This window comes from Catharus ustulatus, chromosome 4, assembly GCF_009819885.2.
Source record: "Catharus ustulatus isolate bCatUst1 chromosome 4, bCatUst1.pri.v2, whole genome shotgun sequence".
Classification (NCBI taxonomy): Eukaryota; Metazoa; Chordata; class Aves; order Passeriformes; family Turdidae; genus Catharus; species Catharus ustulatus.
In genome coordinates this window covers 62,254,028-62,280,407 of record NC_046224.1, presented here as the reverse complement: position 1 = coordinate 62,280,407, position 26,380 = coordinate 62,254,028, and the positions used below count along the sequence as shown (strand labels likewise).

Sequence of the window (26,380 nt, the reverse complement as noted above, 5' to 3'; positions counted from 1 at the left end):
GGTTATTTGAAATCAAGTGAAATGCTGACTGTTTAGTGGCCAGGAAAAGAATAATGAAAATCTGCATCGAGCTGGTTGAAACCTAATAACATAACCTCAGCATGTTATGGTGTTAAGGGGATAAGAAAACTATTCAAAGGTCATCTTCTGTAAACAATAGAGGTTCTTCTTGTCCAAAAGGCATTTTATATTAGCTAGTCATTTTGCACTTTATGCCTACCCTCAGTACAATCCTGGCAGAGCTCTGAATAACTGGGTATTAAACAGCACATTCTATTATGCTGTACTATGTCATCTATATTCCCTTTAAACATCTGTTTTTCTGATTAGCTGCAGTTTCTGAATGACTTCTACATTAGAATCTTATCTATTGTCTTACTTGTTGCTTCCATGTCTTAAAACTGAGCTGATTTTCCTCGATGTTTTAGGTATAACATCAAAGACAGAGACACCTTTTTTGACAATGCAACCCGCAGCCGAATAGTAAGTTAATAAAAATAACATATCCTTGTGCTGAGTGGGATTTGCTAGTGGGTTTGAAATGGGATTTACAGGGAGTGTTTTAGTTTCAACTTTACTAATTCCATTAATTTATGCATTTGTGTGTTCTTGCAGAACACTAATTCCTGACATCTATGTATGTAAGGAATTCCTTTCTGGGACTGCACGGTGGTTCAGGAGTGCGAAATGCTCTGCAAGAAAACTACTCACTGCTCTTCATTGTTCAAAGCTCTTTTCAGCCATGCTCCGAATCTTTACCTAGATTTCCTTCCACGCAATCCTCATAGTTCAAATTCTTCTATAAGGACATGACACAGCAGGATTTAGCCCACAAATGTTAGAGCAGATAACCCATTCATAAAATCTGCAAAAGCATTTAAATAAATATTTGTGCAAACGAACAGAAACCACCTATTTTAGAACTTTGTTTTATTGCTAATTCCATGATAAAGTTCATGCTAAAAGAGGATTTGTGTGTTATCCCACTGTTCTTTTCTGCAGGTGAGGGAAATTCTGAAGCGCACATCTACAAAGGCCAGAAGCAGCATGGGTAAGGTGGAGGGAACAGAATTAGAGGTGTTCTTTTGAAAGGAATTGTTCAGATATCTCAGAGAATATTGATTTTTCTAGCAGGACACAAAATATGCTGACACATCTTGACAAAAAAATTGAGATTGAACTAAATATTTTTTCTGAGGCATAAAATCAGAATTTCTAGTCCATATTTGGATGGTAATGGGAGCTGGATTTTCATTTCTACAGGTGCAGCATCTGGCACATTTCATGAATTGTTATAAAATTGGATTTGATTACTGTATGATCTGCTTTGGAAAATTCAGATGTCAACTGCAATATGTTGTATTATTTCTTGCAGTACTGTATTTTTCTTGCCACTTCAATTGAATGATTCACATTTCCAGGTTATTTTTATTGCTTCAGCTTTAAAAATTACCTCCCTGAGCTGCCTAGTGAAATATATGACTTAAATATGACTGTTTTGAAGATACTTTTGGGATAATGCTGAAATATTTGGAGCTTGATGTTCAGAACTTATTTAATTTTCTTGAGGTTCAGAATTTATGCAGGTGTTCATATTCTCTTTTCTCCACTCTTTTCTCCCACCCATTGTGAGATCATGGCACATACGTCCCTAGTGGAAAAGAAGTGATGGTGCTCCCTGTCTGACATATTTTCTGGAAATCTTTCTGTAAGCTCGACCACCTATGGACAGATCACAATGTCCAAGGGTAACATTCCTGGCAAATAATGTGCTGCAGCAAGATTCTGAACAGTCCTGGTGTGATTTTGGGCAGAGAAACTCCAGTAACGTGTTTTTTGGTACAGGAAAATAGATTAATTTAGGTTTCCTTGAACAGGTGATATAAAGTGTTTTTTGAAATTACATGAAAATCATAGAAAAATCAAAGTCATACAAAATGATTTTTCTTTTTCAACCAAAACCACTTGCTTTTTCCCAGCACAAACTTTATGACTGCCACACTGTTTCCTTTAGAAGAAAATGAAAATATGGTTTTAAAAATGTCAGGCATTCTCAATTTCCAAAACATCATTTGGCAGGTGCTGCTTTTTGAACTGTTTGCTTAGTGTTGGTCTATGTTTTGATCTGCTCAAAAGTCTCCAATGGGCCAATAGAGGGAAATGCTGCCTTATTTTTCTGGGATGCTTGGAACCCTGCTGGAGAGTATTGCTGGGGGGAAAGCTGGAGATAAGCTCAAGGGCAGAGTAGGAAAGGATAGAGCACTTTACATGGGAGATATTTTCCTCTTTAAGTAAGTTTACTTTAATAGCTTGTTCTGGTTTATAGTGGAGTAAAAGCCATCATTAGTGATCAAAGGACTTTTTCATGAATTTTTTAAAACTAGCACGAAAATACAGCCTGGTGCACCTTAAGCTCAGGTCAACTCAAGAACTCATTTGACATGAAATAACTATTTTAACATTCCCATCCTTTCCATCTTTCTGATCCATAGCTAAAACAGGACTGTGCATCATGTTTGACCTAAATTCACTCATTTCTTTCGTCTTCTGAGATCCTCCCCCAGAATGGATCCCCAGATCCTCCCTCTGTTTCATATGTCACTAAGGCTTTCACATCTCACTGGTCTTAAGCTTAAAACCACTCATCAGGAGAGACTTAAAAGATTTTTTTAAACAGTTTTTAATTTTTTTTATTAGAGTTCATTGCTTATTTTGCACAAGAGGCAGGACAGTGATGTTGGATGTGCTTATAGCCATCTTTGATTTTATAAACCTGTTTTATGAAAATAACACTTCAAACACATTTGCTTGTGGATTTTTTTTACATCTGGGTAAGGCTGAATCCTATGATATACAAGGAAGGCTTACTGTCTTCTAACATAACTCTGAACCACTGTGAACTTCCAAGACTGAATGTTTTCAGGAGCAGAATTGACACTATCCAAGCATAATTTCTTGATTCTATGAATGCATGTGGTTATACTTGCCTTTGTATCAAAGGAGACATTTATTGATACTGCCTGTCTAGCATCTCTGATCAGAAGGTTTTCCCCAAATATTTCAGGACAATGTGTAATTATGTGTAATTTGAATATGGAATGTTTTTCATCATGAAAGATGTGATGGCTTTTTTTTTTTTTTTTTCCCTTGACATTGAAAGCAGAGAGGCCTGGAATAAGTATATATATACATATATATATATATATAAATACACTAATTATTAGAGATTACTCATCTTTGGTTGCCTTTTTATTGAACAATTATTTTCACCTCCAGAGATGAAATTGCTGTAAGAATTGCAGGTCTTGAGAGCCAGTAGGGATCTTGTGTCTGTCTACAGGTGCTGAAGTCACTGCTGGGAATTCCCTTGCTAAACTGAACTCCCTGGAAGTGCCCAAGGCTAGGCTGGACAGGCCTCTGAGCAACCTGGGATAGTGGAAGGCATCCCTGCCCATGGCAGGGAGGCTAGAACTGGCTGATCTTTAAGTTCTCTGCCAACCCATACCATTCTATGATTTCATAACCACAAACTCTGTGGAAGTTTTTTGTGGGGATTGTTTTTAATCGTTGTCCTGTGGGGCTCCGTGGTTCTGACCATTGTAAAGATTCAAGAAGGACTTCTGGATGTTTTGCCCCTCAACCACGGGGCCCTTTGCTATCAGGATGGGAAAGTGGTCAGAAGAGTCTGCATTGTGCTGTTCACTGAAGAAAATCACTTTATGGAAATTAATTTCCCTGAAAAACGTTTTCCACAGCCAGGAACTCTCATGTTGCTCTGTTCTCATTCTGAATATTGTCAGTTATACAGTTCTGTCCCTCTGGAATGTCATGAAGTGAAATCTGTTGTAATGTTTTCTGTTCAATTGTGCCTGTTGACCACCTGAATTCTTATTTTTCTTTTAGGCATTGGCACATTAATAGCAAACAATGTTTATGATGCAGCCTACCCACTTCACGATGTACGTATGCACTTTTACCAATCCATTTCTCTGCTGGTGTCACTCAAGAGACATCCATTCATAGACATTATTTGTTGTCTGTGACACTGAAAATCTTTTCTAAGTGTGGTTCTAATTTGAAAACTCTTATATAAGTACATTTCAAGTTGTGACCTAAAAGTAAAATCAACAGTGTAGAAACAGGTAACAAAACTTTAGTTTTTTCTGCTTTTACATCAGTCATTAAATTAATTTCTTTCTCCAGGGTGAATATGAAGGCCAATATGATGACATGAATGAAAGAAAGGTAAAATACATTGCAAATTCTTTTTCATATTATATTTAATGTAATAAATGATGTTCTAAATCTCATTGTAAAGCATTAGTCATTGTACGAACAAGTAGATGTTTTAACAAATGCATACATTTTCTGAATTGCTTATTTTCTTCTATTTATGCATATAAAAATGTTTTTACAAGATTTTTATAATGTCTTCTTATCAAGCATGTCAGTTTATTTAATTTAAAATTTACATCTTGGGGTACTTCCATTTTCACTCTGCACACAGACAAGATTTTCAACATGTCAGAAAGCTAAAATTGTTCAATAACTCATTTAATAATTTTATTTTCCTAACCAAATTCTCCTAGAGAGCAGTGGTTACTAAAGTAAAACGTAGTCGTACTTTTTATTTGATTGTGCATTCAACTAAATTGCATGCAATTACTAAAAATCTGCTTCCAATTATTTCATAAAGTTTCTAGCTATCAAAAAACATTCAGAAATATATCCGTCCTCAAGAGAAACAGTGTGAATTCAAACTGTGTTCAATATATATGCTTGCTTTTAGAAATGGGGGGAAAATGTAAGTACTATTAAATAAAATGTAAGTACTATTAAATAATCTATTTAGTTTTATAGTTACTAATAAGTAACTAATAAGTAATAGACTAATAAGTAATCTATTAAGGTCCTTCCCATATTGTTCTCTAATGTTTTATTTTCCTTGATATGCAAACAATAGGAAATGCAGAGGAAAAATAGTAGGGACAGAAATGAAGAGGGAAAAATGAAGAAAAAGGGAACATTAGGAAACCTCTAATATTTACCATACTATGAAGATTGAGTTCATACAAACAGAGGTCATACAAATAAGCCTGATTTCTCCAAGGTTGAATTAGTAGAATTTAAAAACATAAACTCTGTAGTTTTTGGTAAATAATGTTGCCATTCAGCCACTAGATGTCTTCATGTGCCGTATACAATTTAATTTAGTGTATGAACCTTGGTAGGCAAAACAAAGTTACAAAACAAACTATAAAAAAAGCTTTTTAATTCGTGTCTGTTTCTTTGAACTTTTTGTTTGCGAAGGAATTGTTTGCCTGGACTTGCAGAATTTTTTTGAGAGGCAGGTCCACAGATAACTGACTTGGAAAGCAAAAATTTTTGGAGAAAAAACCTAAATGAACATTAGTCAATGGAGGAAAATTGGGTACTGTGGAATGGGGAGGAAGAGGGCCTAGAAAGACCAGTGTCTGGGAAAATATTTCCCTACTAGTTGTATTTTGTGTTGCCCTCTTTTTTATTCTCCCTATTAGGCTCAGTTATGAAGTGTTAAGTATTAAAAACATAAAAGCTTCTTTCCAGAAATACTTCATTGATTATTCACATATGTCCCTGCTGCCTAGGCCTTGAATCTTCTGTAGTATTTCTATGCATAACATCATCTGTTTTCTATCTGAATCTAATAGTCTCAGTGTTTAATTTCCTGAAGAACCCTGATCAGGTTTAAAAGAAAGGAGGGCATTTTTGAGCTTTTATTTTTTCCCTTCTGCCCGCTTTTATTTTGCCCACTTTAACTTATCTGTATCTTCAAATTCAACTTTCTCTTGTAAAAGCCCCAAAAATGAACTGAGTCCTTATGAGGTACCTATGCCAATAGGGCAGCACAAGTAATTAAGGTTTATGTACCAGTTTATAACATAAAAGGTTAATCCTTATCAACCTTCTTCAGGATTTCCTTGGACAAAATGCACAGTGACACAACACTTTTGTCCCATCCTATGAGAATTAGCAATCTGCAATGAAAACCTGAGATGGTTTCAGGTTTTCCTAAAAGTAAAGGAATTTCCCAGTTTCGGTGGGATTTCTACTCTTACAAAAATATATTTTTAAGAAAGGTACTGAGCAACAGAATGATAGTAATTCACCATGAGCATAAACACTGGTTTAGTCTTAAAGTTTCTGGCTCACTGGAAGCTTGTAGCCCTTCATTGCTGTCTCTATAACATAAAAAAATCCATGAGGGTTTTGTATCCCACCTGGGAAATCCACTGTTGTCATGTACTTGAGCAGCATCCCTTTTATTAGAAGCAAAATAGAACAGCCCTGTAAACTTACAGAAAGTATCTGTTCCTAAATGGAATGCTATTTTAGACAGAACTTTCTTTTTGCTCTTCAAATTCCATTCTGTAACTGTGTTCAAAGCAGCCTTTGGGGAGTTTCAGGAATGTAAGAGTTTTAACTTTCTTCTTTTGTATATTTGAGTGAATGCATTTATTAGTGTGAGTATTTATGGAAATAAATAATGCTGGGGGTAATGGCAAGGGGTGATTTTGAATAGGCAAGAACAAATATTTATATGAAAATATCAGTGTGGCAGCCAGGACAATCCTCTTCAGTGAAGTTGTGCCACATAAATCACAGGAATGAAAGAGGGAATATAGAAAGACCATCCCAAATTCTTGGCCTGTTGCAGTTGAGTGTGTCGTGGTCCATCTACCCCAGGTCCTGCAAGATTTCCCTTTATCCCTGCTCCTATTCCAGCTGGATTTCTCCTGCTGCAAGAAGTTTGTGTAGAATCTGATCCTTCCTTTGAGCTCTCTGTAAGCTGTGGGTGAATCTGCTTGGCCAAAAGCGTACATGGCCTTCATGATGTCCCCAACATGGGGACAAAATGGCTTTTCTATGGGCTCTACTGGGTTTAGCAGCCCCAGGAGGGCAGCAAATATTCTAAAAAATTAGAAAGGGTTTGTGAAAACAGAAAGGATAACTTGTTTCAAGTTAGTTTTAACTTTGGGTTTTTTTGTCTTTCTTTAGCTGCTGTATCAAGAATGGGCAAGATACAGAGTGTTTTACAAGTTTCAGCCTATCGATCTCATAAGGTACGTGGGCCTGTATAAAACACCAAAGTACATCATTCTGAGGTGATGCAATTCATTCATTTCCACTTTCTTCAGCAAATTAAACCTTGGATTGTTCAGAACATTGAAAATAATGTCCTCACTGTTTTTTTTGTGGCTCTGATGATAATTTACTATAACAAATATACACCTAAAAATTATCATCTATGCTTTAGTATAGTGCTCATTCCTGGAAGAATGTCATACTTCAGTTATTGGGGTTTTTTGGTATTGATTTGTTCAAAGGAGAGGAATTGTTCTTTACATTGGTGAATTTTTATTGGAGGGTATGGTCACAAAATCTGGTAAATAATCAGAAGCTGGTGTTCACATCATGAATCAGTGTGAAAAAATTTGACAGTTTTGAGATTGATTTGATTTTTTTACTCCTGGTTTTGCAAGTTTTATTCATCTGAACATATCCATATGTGTTCCCAGTGGGGTATTTTTTGTATGTTTATAAATTTTTTCTTTACAAACATAGAAGAAGTTGGCTTTAAAATAAAACAAAACAAACCAGTCATGATTTTTAAGGATTTCCCACAATAACTAAAAGAAAGCTAAAAATAACAATTTTTGTTGTATTGTATTTTGTTTGTACTATAAGTGCTGAGTAAAGAAAAAAAGATTTGATTAAACTGCTGACTAGAAATATTCTATTGTAAGATGTCTATCTGTGAAGAAATGAACTAGGGTATTAAGGAACAGAAAAAAAGCCTCAACAAATATCTGTTTTAAAATGATTTGTATATATGAGGAAGATGGCATTTGTTACAATTTGTCTTTTGAATAATCAAACTCCAATCATTTTTTATTATATGATCTGCCCCTATGTGATTGCCTGGAAAAGCTGCTGTTGGTAACATGGATAGCCAATATGTAAAATATTTTGTTCTATTTTTTGCTAAATCTGAAATACTGCACGTAGTTTTTCCAAGAGTTAAGCACTAGCTTTTAATGTGAGAGGAATTGCTCCTTAGTGGGAGCAAGATGATGCAAACTGGCCAAGTGGAAGTGTGACCATCAAACTCTGCTGAGGTTCTGCAAGGCTTTGAAATCTCCTCTGTTTTTGCTTCAAAGGTTTTGTGCAAAATTAATGTGCCTTTTGTATTGCAGTTACTCTGGGCCAAGCTCCTGTATGGAATAGGTAACTCAGAATGAGATTACAACACCTGTGGTGTGGTTAGTAAATGTTATAAGTGCTATACTAATTTGTGACTGGCTAGAGGGATTCCCAAGCTTTAGCAGACCTGACAGCTCAGCTGAGTTAAAAATAGAGGTACATCTGCTTACACTCCATCTTCATTTGTATTTTTCTGTCTCCATTATAATGTTTCACTGTGCTGATATGATTTCACAGAAATCCTGTGGTTTAAACTTCTGTGAGAAACTAAAAGAAGACCAGACATGTGCAATTGATTGTCTGTTCTCAGAGATGACTTTTCTTGCTTTTATCTTCCATACTTTGCTTGACTGCAAGTTTGACTGTTACCACTAAAATAAATGTGGTTTTTATTTCCTGGCTAATGTTAGAGCTTTAGTGTAGATGTACCTGGAGAATGGCCACCCCTCTCTTTCTGCTGGTGAAGTTTCTTCACTTTTGTGCCGTGGGGGTATCTGAGCTCAGCCTTGATGTGGATACTTATTCCCTTGGCAGACATCAGTCACTTTGTGCTTTTTGGTAATTTACTATGACCCTCCTTTCTTAGATTGCTTAGATTATACTCAACTTTTTTTTTCTTTTTTTTTTTTTTTTTTTTTTTTTTTTTCCCTGGTGTAATTTAAGTTTAAATTCAGACTTTGGTGGACAGATGAAGCAGCATTTATCTTTCTTTTTTACTCAAAACCTGTCCAGCCTGCTGTTTTCAAATACATAACTCTGCTGAAGTACACCGCTAATTTTTAAACACAGCTTGCAACATATATTTAGGTATTGCTATTTCACTCTTTTTCAGTAGGAATACAAACTGAAAGTCATTTTTTGACTCAAGTGTCTATGCTGGAAGATTAGATGTGGCACTGTAGAATTATTATAGGTTATTACTGATGCTTCAGCACCTTCTTTCTGACCACACAGTTGTTGCCAGTTCCCAGCTGATTGCACACCAACGACAGGAACCACATATTCATTATGCTCACTCTTGGTACAGAATGGGGATTCTCTTCTAATGTCTCTAATCCTCAGGGAATTTAACTGCATAGTCAGTCTCAGAAATTTTTAAAGTTCTTAATAGCAAAAGGAAATAAAGGACCATTATAATATTCACCAACAATTCCATTCACTTCTATCTCTTAATCTGTAAAAATATCCTTCTCTGGCTTTGTGGACTGCTTTGGGACATAAGAAAAGCAATTCTTTTTTTATTTTTGTAAAAGAAATGCAGCTGTGAGTAAGGAAGGTTTCACCAAATAAGAACACAGTGTTACAGAGTTACATATTTCTATTCTACAGCAGAACAATTTCAGTTAAAGACTTTAAGGAAATATATGTGCAAGTAATAAAGTGTGAATTGAAATTTGATTTGTAAGATGTTACAACACCTCATCTCTCAGTGCACCTCCAGATACAGAAACTCGTTGTTTGAAACACAGTCTGCCGAATGCAGTGCTTTAATTTCTTTTTCTTTTTGCTTCTTTTTAACTCACATGAAGAGGATTATAAACAGTTATTTGATATAGAAATCGTGAATTATTTGCTAACAGAAATCTTAGGCTAAAAGTACTGAAAATGATGAATGAAAAGTGCTGGACCTCAGTCATCTCAGGAAGGCCTGAGGGATATATTAAAAAGTAGAAAATGAAAGCTGCAGTTTTAGAGTATGTAGAGCTCTGGAGGTCTGTCTGTTGCAACACACCTTTTCTGTCATCCTAATTTGAGTATTGATTTTCACTAGAGAGGAGTTTCTCTTGTGTGATTTTTTTGTAGGAATGCACTTATCAACAGTAGTTTCTATCAATCCTTGCACTGTAATATAAAAAATGCTATAAAAACATCTGTGGCTTAGTGATTTTCTTCTATTTTTGATAATTTTCTTTTCTCGGATGAAGATGAGTTCAAACTCAGATTTTAACAAGTTCTGCAGGGATACTACTGTTGATCCAGAGACAGGGAGGATGCTCCCTAAGAGTTCTATGACCTTGCATAAAGAAAGCAGGTTTTATATTTTTACCTGCTATTGAATATTAATCAAAGTTTTGACAACATGATTTTAGAATTAATAGGTTCTCCTTAGACCTTCTCTCTGCTCAAAACAGATCTGCTTTTGAAAGCCAGATCAAATTGCTCATGCATTTTGAAATATGCTGGGATGGAGATCACACAGCTTCAACTCTTCCAACATTGCACCACTTTGCAGACATTTTCACCCCCCCTTTGGACCAAATATTCCTTGATCTTATTTACAGTCATTGGTTTTTTTTGTCTTTCAGCAGTACAGCAAGTACTTACAGCAAGTCAAGAAAATACACACAAGTGTAAGAAGTGCAGTAGAAATTAATAATAAATTTTATTTCTGGTTGTAATGCAACATTTATCAATGAGGAGCTCTAAATGACAGGGAGTAATCTGAGGTTACAGTGTCACCAAGAGGTGGTTTTCCTTCTGAGACAAAACCTTAACTCATGGAAAACTGGCACGTTTTCCTCTTAAAGGGCATCTTGAAGCACCTGCAGCTGGAAAGCCATGTAGGAACTGAAATTCCAGGAGCAGACCATACTTGTAGAGAGGAGGTTACATTTTTATCTCTTGATCTGTTAACATAAGATTACCTCACACCACGAAAATCAAGCAGAGTTGGCTCATTTCTAATTGTGGTGGAGCTTATTTTAACATCACTGCTTCTATAAGGCCCCAGCTCATTTTCTAATGGTTTTTCATATTTTAATTTTTATTCTCCATTTCTAGAACTTCACCAAAGTTCTTAGTAGCTAACAGACTACATTATCTATAGCATGATTGCTTTCAAAGCTCAAAATGCCTCTTACTGTAAAGCCTGAAACAGGGATGACATGTAAAGATTGAGACTGTGTATGCAATAACTCTTTTTGCAGGAGCAGGTAGGAAAGTGTGTTAACTAAAATATTATTTATAGAGTATAGAACATACAGTAATTTCACGAATACAAGCCGCACCAATTTGACCAAAATTTTGGTGGAAACCCGGAAGTGCGGCTAATATTCCGGGGCGGCTAATCTATTAACAAAATTCTAAAAGCTGCCAACACGGAAGTGAGAGCCCGCGGCAGCCCCAAGCCAAGCTGGAGCCCGGCCGGCCCCGGCAGAGGTGGGAAAGCCTGGCAGAGGCGGGGCCAGCAGTGTCGGGGGCGGGCGGCAGAGCCTGAGCCAGCAGGGCGGGGGAGCCCGGGAGAACTGGGGCTAGCAGTGCAGGGGAGCATGGCAGAAGCAGGAAGGCCGGCGGGTGGGGCTGCCTGGCAGCGGGGGAAGCCCAGCATAATCGGGGCCAGCAGCGTGGGGGAGCCCGGCGGTGCGGGGGCCTGCAGTGCCGGCCAGGGCGAGGAAACGCGGCGGCGGTGCAGACGGGAGGGGGCGGCCGGCGAGCCTGGTGGCGGCGGCGGCAGCCCTGCCGGCGGGGCGAGCGAAAGCGGCGCTCGCGAAAGCGCCGCCGCGAGCCGCGAACCGCGAGCCGCGAAAGCGCCGCCGCGAGCCGCGAACCGCGAAAGCGCCGCCGCGAACCGCGAGCCGCGAAAGCGCCGCCGCGAGCCGCGAGCCGCGAACCGCGAGCCGCGAAAGCGCCGCCGCGAGCCGCGAACCACGAGCCGCGAACCGCGAGCCGCGAAAGCGCCACCGCGAGCCGCGAGCCGCGAGCCGCGAAAGCGCCGCCGCGAGCCGCGAAAGCGCCGCGGGGCGGGCGCGGCGCTCGCGAGGCGCGGCGCGGGGCGAGCGAAAGCGGCAGCGGGGCGGACGGCGAGCCCGGCGGCGGCAGCCCTGCCAGCCGGGCGAGCGAACGCGGCAGCGGGGCGGTGCTGACGGGAGAGGGGGGCCAGCGAGCCCGGCGGCGGCGGCAGCACCACCCGGCCACCCCGCCGAGCCGTGGCGCTGAGCTGGGCCACCCGGCCCCGTCGGCAACCATGAGCGGGCCGAGCCTGCCTGGCCCCGCCCCGAGCCAGTAAAGCCCGCTATGCCGCGATCCTCTTACTAATTGGCCAATTTGTGAAAGCTGCGCACGGATTCTCGCGACGAACGAAAGTGCGGCTAATATTCGGGGTGCGGCTTATCTATTGACAAAGACAGCAACATTGTCGAGGCACCGGGGGTGCGGCTTATAATCCGTGCGGCTTGTATTCGTGAAACTACTGTAAATCAAAACTTGGGAGTTTCTGTTAGTCAAACTGTCTAGCTAATATATTCCCTCCTTCCTATCTTTAACTGTGTTTTCCTTTGGTACGGAAAATTGCTTCACCTCTGTGTAATGAATTCTGGCCTTTCATTGTGATGTACCCATGTTGAACTTGCCCTTGACTGAGCATCCCCAGTCCCCCCTGTTCCTGCCATGAATGCTGTGTTTCTAAATCCTGGAGCTTGCTTCTCCTGGCAGTTTCTAAAGCAGTGACAGACCTGTGATCCAAAGTTTGACTGTCTCAGCTCTGGAAACTTGCCTTCTCTTTGAGTGTCTCACAGTGCTCGATGTAAGCAAACAGGCACCCAAATTGTCAGTACTGGTTTGCCTTTTGACCTTCTGCTTCTTTCATCAATCTTCACCAAAAAAAAACCACCCCAAACCTGGATGTATGTGCTTACCCTACTTAGGGGAGTTTTAAAAGAGACATAAAATAAGAACAGGGAGCTCTGCTAAATTGTTGTTTTTATTGTCTTTATAGATAGGTGTTTCTTCCTTTGCAAAAATGTGGTTAAGATCAATTTGTGGTACAGCTTGCCCCAACTGAGCCCTTCTATCCTGCCTAATGGCTGAACAAATTATTTCTTTGTTCACTACCCTGATTTGTAGTCACATCTTCATCTCTTTTTTTGTTCCACATACTGTCTAGAATTCTCAGGACTTGAAAATAAAGCCAGTGATGCCCAGTCCCAGGGGAAATGTTGTTCAGTCACTGCTTATGCTAACTTTGGGGTTATTGATCCTCAAAGCAGCAATCCTCTTGTATGCTTTAATTCCTCATCTTCCCTGTCCCTCTTCTGTTATTATTGTGAATTAATCTCACCAAATAGATATACTTTTTTTTCTTTTTTTCTTTTTTCCTTTTCCTTTTTTCTTCTTTTTTCTTTTTTATTTTTTCTTTTTTCTTTTTTATTTTTTCTTTTTTCTTTTTTATTTTTTCTTTTTTCTTTTTTTTTCTTTTTCCTTTTTTTTTTTTCTGCGAAATGGAACCACTTTGGCAGAAGCAGCCTTGCAGCATCTGGTTATTTCACAAGGACTGAACAACTCTCTCTGATGCACTGTGTCCCTGCAATTCTTCCCTGTCTTTAGCAGGCAAATCTTCAATGTTCACAGAGATGCTGAGGCTGTCTGCAAGGAATTCTGTGCTAGGAAAAAGAGAAAACAGCTTTAAGCCTGGGAAAGTGCAGTAATGGAGCAAACACAGCTCTACACTAAGTAGAAAAATGCCCATGAGCTCTACCAGTGTCTTTGGCACTTGTCCATCCAGCTCCTTTCCAAAGCTCTGCCAAACACATGCCTGAGGCAACAATCTGAGCAGATCTTCTGCTGTAACCCTTTTGCACTTGGAGGCAAACATATTTTTATAGTTCCAAGAAAGTGTACGGTGAAGACTCCTTCCCAACATGCGATATGTCCAGCTCACAGTTCATCATCACTAAAGCTCTAGGTGCAGGGGGAAGTGCTGTGCCTGCATCCACTCATCCTTGATGTCCTTCCTGCCAGGTTTTATGGCAGAGAACTTCCTGGAGGGGGCCAGAAGCAGATGGGACTCTGGAGCAGAGTCTGAGCTGAGAAAAATGAACATTTCCCCATCATTATATCTTTTCTCCTTTTCCATGATCTCATTACCCCCCACAACCCCAGTTTATTTATGAATGGACTTTATTATCATGCTGTACATCCATGAAAATGGTCTTCTGCACTTTAGGAGTTTGATGCTAGGGCAGTACTTTTGAGCTGAGTTGCAGGGAGCTTTCCCTCCCCTCACTGGAACTTCTCATCACAGGCCTTACCCAAGTGCTCCAGCCATTGTTTATTACAAAGCAGAGGGGTTTTGCTCGTGGTGCATAAATCACCAAGGAATTTGAGTTGAATTATTCTTCTGGATGCAGGCCTGTGACTGGAGTGAGATGATTTACTTACAGCTCTGCATTTCACAGACTTTGCCAGTCCTGTAGGAAGTGCTTCTCTCTGTCTCTTTTGGCAAGCATTTGGTCTTATTTATTGTTGCTTGTATGAGAGATGGAATTTTAAACCAGTAGGCTTGGATTGTAGTGGTGAGGAAAAGCAGATCCCTGCCTTCTGATAAACATAATTCCCAGGCTTCAGATTACTGTCTGAGCAGTAGGATCCTCATTACCACCCGGATTCCTCCCTCCTGCAGTGGGATTTTCAAAAGCTAGTCCAGCAGAAGATGCACATATCTACATCAGGACTTGTGCAAAGTCAAGTCTCTGATGACTGAGGTTGTAGCACAACTTCCTGGGGTCTCCCCCTTGGACTGTGGAGTTTTGTAGGCAGCTAGAGTTCAGTTTTCTTTGTGTTAAGAACTCTCTCAGGCTAAGTTCAATAGTGCCTGAATGATAGTGCCTAAATTTCACAGCCAGAAACTTATATTTTTGAATGGACATGACTGACAGGTTCCATCCAAAAGGTGTCTTTGGAGGTGACATCAGCATATTTTGATAGGTAATGGAAGTTTGTTCTTTCAGGCTGGAGGAGTAAAAAAGACAGAGGTGAGAGACCACATTTGGAAACAGAAGTCAAGCACATTTAAATATTTACCTGCATGTGAATATTTGTAGACATCTACAAGTGTGTGTGGCTGGGAACTGCAGGGAGTAGAAAACAGTTGCTGCATTTGGGTGGCTACAGATCTTACTTGTAGAACTGCTCTTAATGTCTTAATCTCTGTAGGAGGTTCTGGCCGTGCCTTCCTGGGCTGAGAAAGTTCTTTTCTGGCTCCTGAGTGCTGACCAAGGGTCAAGACCAACCCATTTCTGGTTTAAAGGTATTGCCCCATACTAAGATGTTTTGTATGAGGATTCTCTCTGTCCATAAGTTATATCAGGACAGGCCGTGGCTTTATCTGATCCTGTAACTTGTCTGTGACATTGGACAAAACCAGGATCGCAAGGGAAGAGATCAAGTACTGGGCACCACATAAAAATTATGCCCAGAAAACACAAACTTAAGGAAAGCTTTCCATATGGCAAATCTGTGAACTTCCACAGTCAGTACAGACAGCAGAACAATTGAGATTTTTATGCCATGTTGAGCAGGAGGTAAGAAATGGATGGAGCCAGGCTCTTCTCAGCTGTGTCCTGTGACAAGAGGTGATGGGCACAAATGAGAGTGAGGTAGATTAGCCTGTAGTTCAATAGGTCCTTCTTCTTGCCCTTTTTGAAAATGGGGGTGACATTTGTTTTCCTCCAACTTTTGGAAACTTCTCCCTGTTGCCATGTCCAATCAAAGATTATCAGGAGCTGCCTTGCAATGACATCTGCCAGCTCCCTCAGCCCTCGTGGGTGCATCCCGTCAGGGCCTGTGGACTTATGGATGTCCAACTTGCTTCAGTATTCCCTGACCCAACCCCCTTCCACCAAGGTGACTAAAAGAAAATTTTTTATACTTGTTTTTAATTGGAAATGATACATCTGTTCGTTAGCCAGCAGATGGTGTCTATCTGACAGCAGGAACACTGTGCAAGCGCTAACAAGGACCTACTTACTAAAATAAATACATGAAATGAATTCAGGCTCTGTAATAAGAGTTAGCTATATTAACTTGAAAAGCAAGAAAGCTCTCATGAAATATTCGTTACTATAAATGAAAGATATTTAGGAAAAGACGCCAGTATTTGAGGTTCAAACTCTTGTTAAATTAGATGAATAAAATCATGCAAATTATCTTGTGGAAACTAGAGATTAGGGAAGTGATGAGATGTCAATGACCTCACATTTGTTCAAAAAGGCAGAAAAGCAAGTTGTAATAGGTATTAAAAAAATTGGAAGAAAAAGACAAAGTAACCTCCTTTCTTAAAAGAAAATCTGAAAGAAAGACTGATTAATATTAAATAGGTTACTCTTCATTTGTATTTACTTATTATGAAGAATGTATTATCTGTATAACTGAATGAATCACTTCTTGCATAGATTGTCACTTAGTGCTCTTTTGAGAGTTGTTTAGAAAATGAAACTTCCTTCCTCACAGGTAAGCTCTGATTGACTCCCCTTAGCTTTGAATTAGCCTCAGGTAGCCATGGATTTTTAATTTTCCAGGTTGGGAAGGTTACTGATATTTAAAAAAAACTTCTAAATAAAGAGAGAATAACTTAAAGAAAGGTGAGGAGAGGGAGAGAGTCCACAGGTTGTCTTATGCATAAATTCTTGGATGTGACAGGCAAAGCACTCCTGCTGAAAATGCCTTCCCTGAGCAAGGTGTACTGTGGCTTCTGCAGGCTGAGGGACATTCAGAACTTTTTAACGCTAAGCACATGTCAGGAAACATCAACTGAATAGTGTAATCAGGCACTTAATCCTTTCAAACCTGTTCTGAAGTTTTGTATTGTCCCAGAACAGAGAGGAGAATGCAATTACAGTGCTTCTGACTACCCAGCATTGTGTTGTTTGCTTATCCATTTGGCAGTTGTCTGCCTTAATTTCTGTCTCAGTCACATTACATGTCTACTTATTATGCTTCTATTGTTCTTTCTCCTGCAGTCAGTAAACAAAGCTTTTTTTTCAGTTTATAATCCATCACCACAAGCTATGCACTTCCAGCTGTATTCTGACAGTTTCTTGGAATGGAAGCATAAGGTTCGTGAATCTGTGAGGCTCAAAGAGTGGCTTGTCCTAGTTTTATTTCTTTGTAGGATAAGGTTTGGCCTTTTGCTATTTTAAATTGCATTGAATACACAAATCCTGACTATTGTTATTAATTATTATCATAAATTATTAGCATTATTAATAATAATATTTCCCCATGGTTTTTGAATCAACTAGAATTTGAGAACTTGAATATCCCCTTTCTCCATGCACATCAACTTCTCCCTGTTCCTGTGCTGAAGAGTAATTTGTCTTAAGAGCCAAAAAAAAATCCTAGGGAAAAACATAGCTCTACCTCTAAATAAAATTCTCAATTTCTGTTCTCCGTGGACTTGAAATATTTTGACAGTGGATTTTTTGTCTCCTGTAAGGAATCACAATTACAATTCCAAAGTGTCTTAAAAGAGAAATGTATCTGTAATTTAGGCAAGTTTGACTCCAAACTTAAGTACCATTGGAGGACAGAGCAAATATTTGTTACATTATGTTTTCAAACAAAAACTTTAGTGAAAAGGGCTTGATTAAATGGCTCTGGTGGCACATTTCTTCATTTGTTTTCAGAGGAAAAGGGTCAGGTTCTAAACTCTATTGAAAAACACACTTTTAATCACTCTCTACTGGACATTCTTGATTTTTATGCCCAGTAGAAGGAAAAAAAAAGTGCTTTTACCTTGGACAAAGTCTTTCTTTGTTTTCTCTATGCAGAACCAGCTGGCCTTTCTAAAGGACAGTTTCTTTCCTACCTCCAACTCAGATGCATTGCAATTTATTTGAGGTTCTGTAGTTGTTATTTTTTCCCCCTCTTAAAATTTTAATAAAAAAAGTTTTTCAGCCTCTTGGCACTTTGTTCCAAGGGTGATTGTCTTCTGCCAGGATCTTTTCTTGGCTTCCATATTTGCTCCATTTGGTGCACTCTCTGTGTATCTGGATTTAGCACTGATATGTTCCTTCTTGAGACTGCCTGGATGGAATATGTGCTGTCAGGCACAACCATGGTGGAAATCTCCAAGATCTCTGGATTCCCAGCAGCCTCAGTGCTGCTGCTGAGCAGTAATTCCACCCAGGTGTCCCAGATGGTTGTAATAAATGCTCGAGTCTTGCCCTGAGAAAATTTTCAAGTGAAGAGAAAATGGCAAATCCAGAAAAGTTTGGACATAGGCAGCTCTACCTGGAGTGAAATCTTGGGGTGTTCAGCAATGTTCCTGATCAACTGGTAGTGACTGGGCCTTTTCCTATACTCCAGCAGTCTTTCTGAAAGAAGTCTGAAAGGAAACTTCTGCTGTTGGGAACTGTTGTCTCAAAACCAAAGTAAATATCTGTGTTCTGAACTTAGCATGTGCTAGAAATGGCTTCTCACTTTCTAAGGGTAGTCACAGTTCTACCTGCAGCATAATGGAAGAGGTTCTTCTGGTTGCAAAAGCCCTGAAAGAATAAATTGTGTTCCTGGGGACTGTTGCTGTGGGTCAGAGAGGGAATGTGCACCTGGATGGGGAAAGAAAGTTTTAAATAGCCCTGGCAGTAAAGATTTCATTTCTGACATGAAACTAAGCTGCTTGTCCTTTTCCCCAGTGGCAGAAACTCCAGAATTTCACCCCCAAATTGTGCAAATAAGTTTATTTTGAAGGCATTAGTAATAAGTGTGACTTGGTTGACCCTCTGCACAGGGGAAACCTACCCAAGAGGCAGCTGTAAATCAATTTAGTTTTGCAGAGAAATTATTGCATCTAAACGACTCCTCCATCAAAGGGGTGGTGGAATGAAATGGAAATGTGAAGCGACAGCTGGCCTAGAGTGGGTATGGAAATTTAAAAACTGAAGAGTTCTGCGCAGATTTCTCCGTTAGGTGACTCAGTGTCCACAAGCGCCTTTTCCTCGCTTTTTTAGCTTTGTTCCTGAGCATCTCCAGAGTTCTTTCCAGCGTGTGTCACGCACCACACGCTTCATTCACATTCCAGGTACCCACACTTGTTTTCACAGAGTCAAAACTGAAGAGTTTTTTTCCTTCTCTTTCTCCCCCCTTTCCTAAACCTTAGTCTATTTATGAATTGCACAACTTGGCACGGGAGCACTGTGACCAACGTGCAAGCAGAGGGTTTAATAATCAGTTGTTCTTTTTGATGTTGGTTTTGCAACCAGACAGACCAAAGTGCATTGCAGATGTCTGGTTTTAGTGTTATATGGGTGAACCAGAGGGAACTGAGCCAACATTTCTGCTGTGGCCTCCTCAACACTTCTAATTCTGGGAGGGAATTACTTTCTAGAACACTTTCTACAGGTGGTTGTTGTTGCTGCTGCTGGGAGTTTTTCATGCTGTTTCTGATAATCTGCTGGAAGAGCAGCTTGTGTTCAGCCAGTTCAGGAATTATGGGTAATTTGACCAAATCTTTCCTTAAAGACATGATTCTCAGTACTTGGTAGTTGGCCATTTAACCAACCTTTATAACATCTTCTAAAATGAAAGGCACAAAATTTCACTTTATGATGTATCAACACACAGAACAAAAGCCTTGGGTGTTGCTCCTGATAGGAGCAGTACACATTCTTTATAAACCCATTTGGCCTTTAGTTTGGGGATAACTCCTGCCTCCATGGAATATGTGTATATAAAGGGGCATTTCCCTAATGCAGAAATAAGGCTCATATAAAGCTAGGGGCACACTTTTTTGGTGGCATTCTGCATTATCCATGAGCAGCACACTTTGGAAAGGATTAGTCCTTAGCTTTGCCTGGATATATGTGAGGCAGATGTGAATTAGCTACTGAGGTAGGGTAAGACTCTGGTCTCAATTCTCCTCTTTTGCCATGCCAGCATAAATCACGGGTAATTCCCGTAGGATAATAAAGTCAGACTGGTTTTATCCCAATGTAAATGAGAGAACATGCCAAGTTCTTGGTGTAAATATATAAAAACTTGTAAAAATACTTTTCCTTGACTTACATCTTCCTCTACCCTTGAAGCACACATTTTTTCTCCCCTCTGTTCATTCACTACTGAATCCAGCAGCAGCTGCAGTAGATGTTGGTACAGGGGGTCACAGGTGTTTTGCAGAGCCTTGACTCCTGTTCAGAGGAACCAGAGAAGAGTTCTTGGGATGTGTCAAAGAAAGGACATGTCTATTTCCTTTGTTCTTCTGACTTGATAAACTCATATCTAAATTGTTCATTATGTTTCCAAGCTCTGTCATTGCTTCTCCTTAGATTATTTCACTTTCCGGCACATTGGTGGACTGAGCTGGGGCACAATACCTTAATAATTTTCCTTTTTCAAAACAGTTAAGCCACAAAACACAGTGCAGTTTTCTTCTTGGCAACTGCTTTTTTTCCATACTGCCAGGACATTGTTGAGCTCTTCTCACTTTCTTTTGGCATGGATACAAATAGCGACCCTTCATTTTATAAGTTACAGATTACATTAATCACTGGAAGACTTAAAAATTGAGGGGAAGCCTCTTGAGCCATAAACTTGAACTTCCCTGACCCTGATCTGCTGCTCTATAGTGTTGCTGGCATTTGAACCTTTTCTGTGCTAATTTGTGGCCTTTTGTCAAAAGAACAGAGAGTTTTGAACAGCTTAGATTGTGGACAATTTCTTTGTGCCTGCTCTGAGCTATTTCAAATGCTTTACTAGCTGTGTCCATTGCCCATCTCTACAAACAAGGAAGCAGGAAGAAGACATGATCAGAATAAAGTCCCTCTGGTCCTCCTTTTCCTGCTTTAGTGTCAAATTTAAGGTGGTCACTCCCCAGTAGAAGGAAACTTGAGAGCAAATGGAGTTTCCCTCTATCTTGTGCTGTTCCAACACCATAGCTGCTGTTTGTTGACGCACACAGGAGGCTTGAAGAAAAACTGTAGGCCTTCTGGTTAGTTCTATATTTCAATAAAGTATTTCTTCTCACTTCATATTAAAAAGAGTGTATTAAAACATGTGTATTAAGCAAACTCTATTTACAACATAGTATATTAACATATAGGTATATTAAAACATGTATTTATTTTCAAATGTGAAAACAAAGGAAAGCTGCTTCTTATAATTACCTCTGAAATTATCTGGCATGTACCAGGACAGAGAGCAGTCCCACATTATATAGCTTGTATTTGCAATACCAATATTTATATTTATTATTTCATAAAATATACTGTATCATATAATGTTGTATTTCCTTGTATTCTCTTCAAATCCATTGTCCCAAGGTGATTCACATCTGACGTTATTGCCATGCAAGCCACACTGTGTGATTTCACTTGTGCTGTTTGATATTTCACAGTTAGGATACCTTGCAACATCAGGTGTAGGGGTTGTACTCTTTTCCTAGAAGATTCCTGAAATTTCCCAGCTTCTGGATGACATCTCATACTGAAGATAATGTTGTCTGTGTATTACCTCAAAATGCTTTTGTTTCACTTTCCCCTTTAGGATGTGTCCTTTCTAAAGCACAAGCAAGTTCGGTTAGACATGAGAAAATAGAGGCACTCATGGAAGGCAAAATTGAAATAGGCAGGATTGCCCTGCCAGTTTTCCATGGGAGAGCCTGGAAATGTGGAGTTAGTTGCAGCTGTGATGGTGTGAGAACGACAGCAGGATCTGTAGTAATAAAAGCCCCTCACTGTTACTTCTCTTATTCATTTCTTCTGAGCTGGAAGTGACTGTGGAGGCTTGTCTTCTTGTCCCTTGGCTCTCTGCCATGGTTACACTCCTGCACTGTCTCTCCTGTGGCACGAGCAGTCTGGCTCTTAGACCCAACTTCTGGAGTAGAAAATTTCAGTTTATGCCTCCAAAAATGTAATTTAATAATTTTCAGTAGGAATTATTTTAATCTGGGGTACTTAATTTGGATAAAAATTCCCTGAGGTAAATGGGATCAGAATAAATCTCAAACTAGGATCAACCTTTATGAGGACCAAGTCTTATCTTTCAACATGATATCATGAGTTTATTTTAATTTTTGCTGCAATCAAAGTGTAAATGTCTCCCTGACTCACACTCCATGTCATGCCCTGAGTACTGTCTGTATAGCTGCTTTCTGTCCAACACTGCTCCATCTTCCCCTCTGGCTTGTGAAATGTTTTTAACCTTGTTGCTTTGTATCTAAATTTTGGAGATTCTTGAGTTCTGTGAAGCGCTTTGGGTTTTGCAATATTTGTAATCGCTCCTAACTGTGCATTGGAATGATCAGTGAGATTCATTCATGCTTAGTTTACTTGTTGCAGTGTGATTCATGAAGATGTTGGGCTGAGTTCTACCACTTATTTATCAACATCTGCAGTGGGCTGTTCCACTGTTTTTTCTAACCAGCTGTCCAAGGGCTGTTAACCTGACAAAAATATTCTTTCTGAAAAGCCAGTGCTAAGTGCACAAGTAAACTTCCCTCCTTTAGCAGCAGTTCCAGATTAGTCATCTTTTAAGATATTAGAGGATGTTGTCAGTATGGTCCCAAGATGTCATTTCTGTGACTCTCACTAACTGAATCCAGGAGTACTACAGAGGCAAAAATTAATGTGCTCCTCTGAGAAGCCAATTATTTTCCAATGTTTCTTCCTATTTCAATGACTTTTTTTAAGAGATGCAAAGACCACAGTCTTCTCTGAACACATATTATGTATTGCAATGATACCTGCTTAATTTCAGCTCAGGAGAATGATCCAGAACTGTCTTTAATTTCTCAGAACAGAGAAGCCCAAACTTCCAAATGCCAAAATAATTCCCTGCATTTGTTCCTATTGTCTTCAAGATCCTCAGGGCTTTCCTTAATGTCCTTCACAATTTGTATTTTAACTTTCTGTGACTGTTTAGTAGCTTTAAAACACATTTGAAAATGATACCCTTGTCATGTGCTTTTTCTTATTTTTTTTCTTCTTTTTCAGGAAGTATTTTGGAGAAAAGATAGGACTTTATTTTGCATGGCTGGGTTTATACACAGAATTCCTCATTCCATCTTCAGTAGTTGGGATTATTGTATTTCTATATGGATGTGTAACCATCGAAAGTGACATTCCTAGGTAAGCTTACCTGTGATCCATGATTTGTTATTTGAAAATTATAAGACTATGCTTTTTCTTGTTAATCTGTAGTGAGAATAACTGGTTTTCGCTTGTCTGAAGTGCAGTGATGTATCATTACCAGCCCTGCAAGCATTATAAGCACAGAGGCATAGAACAGCATTTGAAGGTCACACATTTATTTGACTGGTCAGTGTCTTACCTCCCGAAACAGGAATGTGTAGTGAGTCCACTATATTGAGTTTGTTTTCTAAGATATTAATTTGCTTTTTATGAGTGCACATAGCAAACTGCTCATTCAGAAAGTCGTTATGTAAAGCTCACTGAAATGAATGAAAACACTGTCTACGACTCTTGGAACACTTTATTCTTACTTTTTTAAAAAATCAGACCATTTATACAAGTAAGATGAACAATAGTTACAAGATTTAGCAAATGCCAGTAGATCAAGAGATGTAATTCTGCCCCTCTCTGCTGAGCCCCAACTACAGAGCTCCTCCAGCCCTGAGATCCCAGCAGAGGAATTACAGGGAGCTGCTGGAGCCAGGCCAGAGCAGGGACACAAAGGGATCAGAGGGATGGAGCAGCTCTGCTGGGAGCAAAGGCTCAGGGAATTGGGATTGTTCAGCCTGGAGAGGAGAAGGCTTTGGGGTGACCTCACTGTGGCCTTGCAGTGCCTGAAGGGAGCCACAGGAAAGATGGAGAGAGACTCTGGACAAGGGCCTGGAGTGACAGGACAAGGGGCAATGGCTTCACACTGACAGAGGGCAGGGTTAGATTGGATATTGGGGAGGAATTGTTCCCTGTGAGGGTGGGGAGGCCCTGGCACAGGTTTCCCAGAGAAGCTGTGGCTGCCCCATCCCTGGCAGTGTCAAGGCCAGGTTGGATGGGGCTCTGAGCAACCTGGGATAGTGAAAGGTGTCCCTGCCCAGGGCAGGTGGTGGAACTGGATGGGCTTTGAGGTCCCTTCCAACTCAACCCATTCTATGATTCTGTATTTGATCTTCACAGTATTCCCCTTTTAGACACAAAATAATGTTGGATTCTGTGTATCCTGCGGGGAATATACTACACAAAAACTGCCAAAGTGACACTGTGATGTTAATGTCTGCTTCCCACTGGAAAAAAAAAAATCCTCTGTGTTATCTGTGTCTGACTTCTGCTGGAAACAATACTTGTACACTGATCACATTCATTAGAGTCCCTGAACTGTCAGCTTTTAAAATCACTGCAGTAGACAAGGTTACTGATAGGTAAATGATGAACAGCACCTCATCTGAGTCAGGGTCTGTTTTCTTAGCTTGATCTGAATAAATCTTGGTGCTTGTCAGGGTGAAAGCTTGTGCTAACATTTAAGCTCCAGTGAGATTTATGGCTGTATCTGCAGCACCCTCTGCTGCCTTTTGAAATAGAGAATTACTGTAACAGCATGAGAGCTAGAAACAGCTGCATGCTTTTTAAACTATATAATACAAACATATTCATAATAGTGCTTGAATAGCTCTATTATAAATTGGATTTTTTTGGTTTATAGTTGTAAGGAAAAACCTATTTTAGGATGGTCCATATAGGAACAATCATAATCGCCTTACACCAGCTATCAGTGAAACAATGTGATACTGGTAATGTTTTTTTCAAAGATCTTTAGAAATCAGATACATACATAGCAGATAAGACAGAGAATAAAAATAACAACCTCACAGTAAGGATCTTCAAATCTATAAAAAATATTTCCTCTCATTTTTTTGTGCCACCATATAAAAAAAGTATATTTTGACAGCAGCACTGAATTTCCTTGGCGATCACTTCAGTGTTTCTTTTCAGTGATTTAAACCTGATCTGTATCAAATTACATAAACGACTTCAGAGATGCAAACTCCACTTTTTTTTGTTTGAATTTTGGTTTTTTAGAGTGGTTAACCTCAGTCTTCAGTGATGTTGTCTTCCTTAACTCACTAATACTGCACTCAGTGATCATTCTGGTTGAGTGTTGCATCATTTTCCTGTTGATAAGGTGCCCCTGAGGTTTTTAAAAATTATTGTCCATGGCAATGTACCTTCAGGAAACACACAGCTCCTGTTCTATGCAAGTGCAGGCCACATATATTGCAGAGAGCTTGTAATAGCTGTGATGTGTTGCTCAATATCACTACTGCACATCCATAGTTTCTGAGCTGGAATACTGAGAGGAACCTGTGCCCTTGTCTGTCCCAGCAAGGAGATGTGTGACCAGCGCAATGCCTTCACCATGTGCCCCCTGTGTGACAAGTTCTGTGATTACTGGAACCTCAGTTCTGCCTGTGCCACCGCTCGAGCGAGTCACTTGTTTGACAACCCTGCCACGGTTTTCTTCTCCATCTTTATGGCTCTCTGGGGTGAGTAGTGCTTTGCAAGTTAGTGATGCCATTTGATGTTTGGACTCTTCACGGAATAACAGAGTGCTGTTTGACTGAATGTGATTCCTATGGCTTTTGGAAGCTGGCAATCCTCAGAAGGCCAGGGAGATCTGTCTGTGTTGAGACTGGAGAAAGCAATATCACTGTCAACAGCAAGCTCTGGAATAAATGGAGTTGTGTAGTTCAGGGAAGGAAAAAATGTCCTTTCTTCCTCTATTGCCGTGTTTAGAATCACAGAGTCATCAAGCCTGGAAAAGATCTACCAGATCATCAAGTCCAGGCTTTGACTGATCTCCACCTTGCCAACTAAACCAGAACACTTTGTGCCATGTTCAGTTGTTTATTAAACATCTCCAGGGATGGTGACTCCACCATCTCCCTGGGCAGCCCCTTCCAGCACCAATGGGAAAAAAATTCTTCCTGATGTCCAACCTGAACCTTCCCTGGCACATCTTGAGTCCATTTTCTCCATAGAGGAAATTGTGCCATTAATGGCACTTCTCAACTTTGCCATGTATTTGCTAATTTTTCTTCATTTCCCATTAACATGCCAAACCCTTTTAACGCCTTCTGCATTTGGGGCCAGAATCTATTAGAGTATTGGTATGGTGCAGACAGCTGAAACGATCTAATTTAAGCACAGTCTCACTTCCTTGTGGGACAATTCAGTCACATAATTTTATCAAAACTTTATGGCATTACAAGAGCAGTGGAACTATTATCATTTTAATTATAATATACTTTAGAATATCCCATTTAAACAAGCTTGCTTTTCTTTAATGGCAAATATCCCTGTCTCCATGAGGATATCAAAACACTTCATAAACATGAATGAATGCATTGTAGTATTACTCTTATTTTTTCTGGCCTCACCTCTGTCCTGACAAGCATGTGTACTGTGCT

General features: G+C 39.7%; 1 protein-coding gene across 1 annotated transcript in view; it reads left to right on the top strand.

The window, feature by feature from the left end:
* LOC116995534 (anoctamin-2-like) overlaps positions 1-26,380 on the top strand; it is a 150,212-nt gene that overhangs the window by 35,386 nt on the left and 88,446 nt on the right. Inside the window, exons 6-12 of the mRNA XM_033058334.1 lie at positions 429-483; positions 1,003-1,051; positions 3,904-3,959; positions 4,204-4,245; positions 7,039-7,103; positions 22,947-23,081; positions 25,296-25,456. Coding sequence (XP_032914225.1) covers positions 429-483; positions 1,003-1,051; positions 3,904-3,959; positions 4,204-4,245; positions 7,039-7,103; positions 22,947-23,081; positions 25,296-25,456 — 563 coding nt within the window. The remainder of the gene's footprint in view (positions 1-428; positions 484-1,002; positions 1,052-3,903; positions 3,960-4,203; positions 4,246-7,038; positions 7,104-22,946; positions 23,082-25,295; positions 25,457-26,380) is intronic.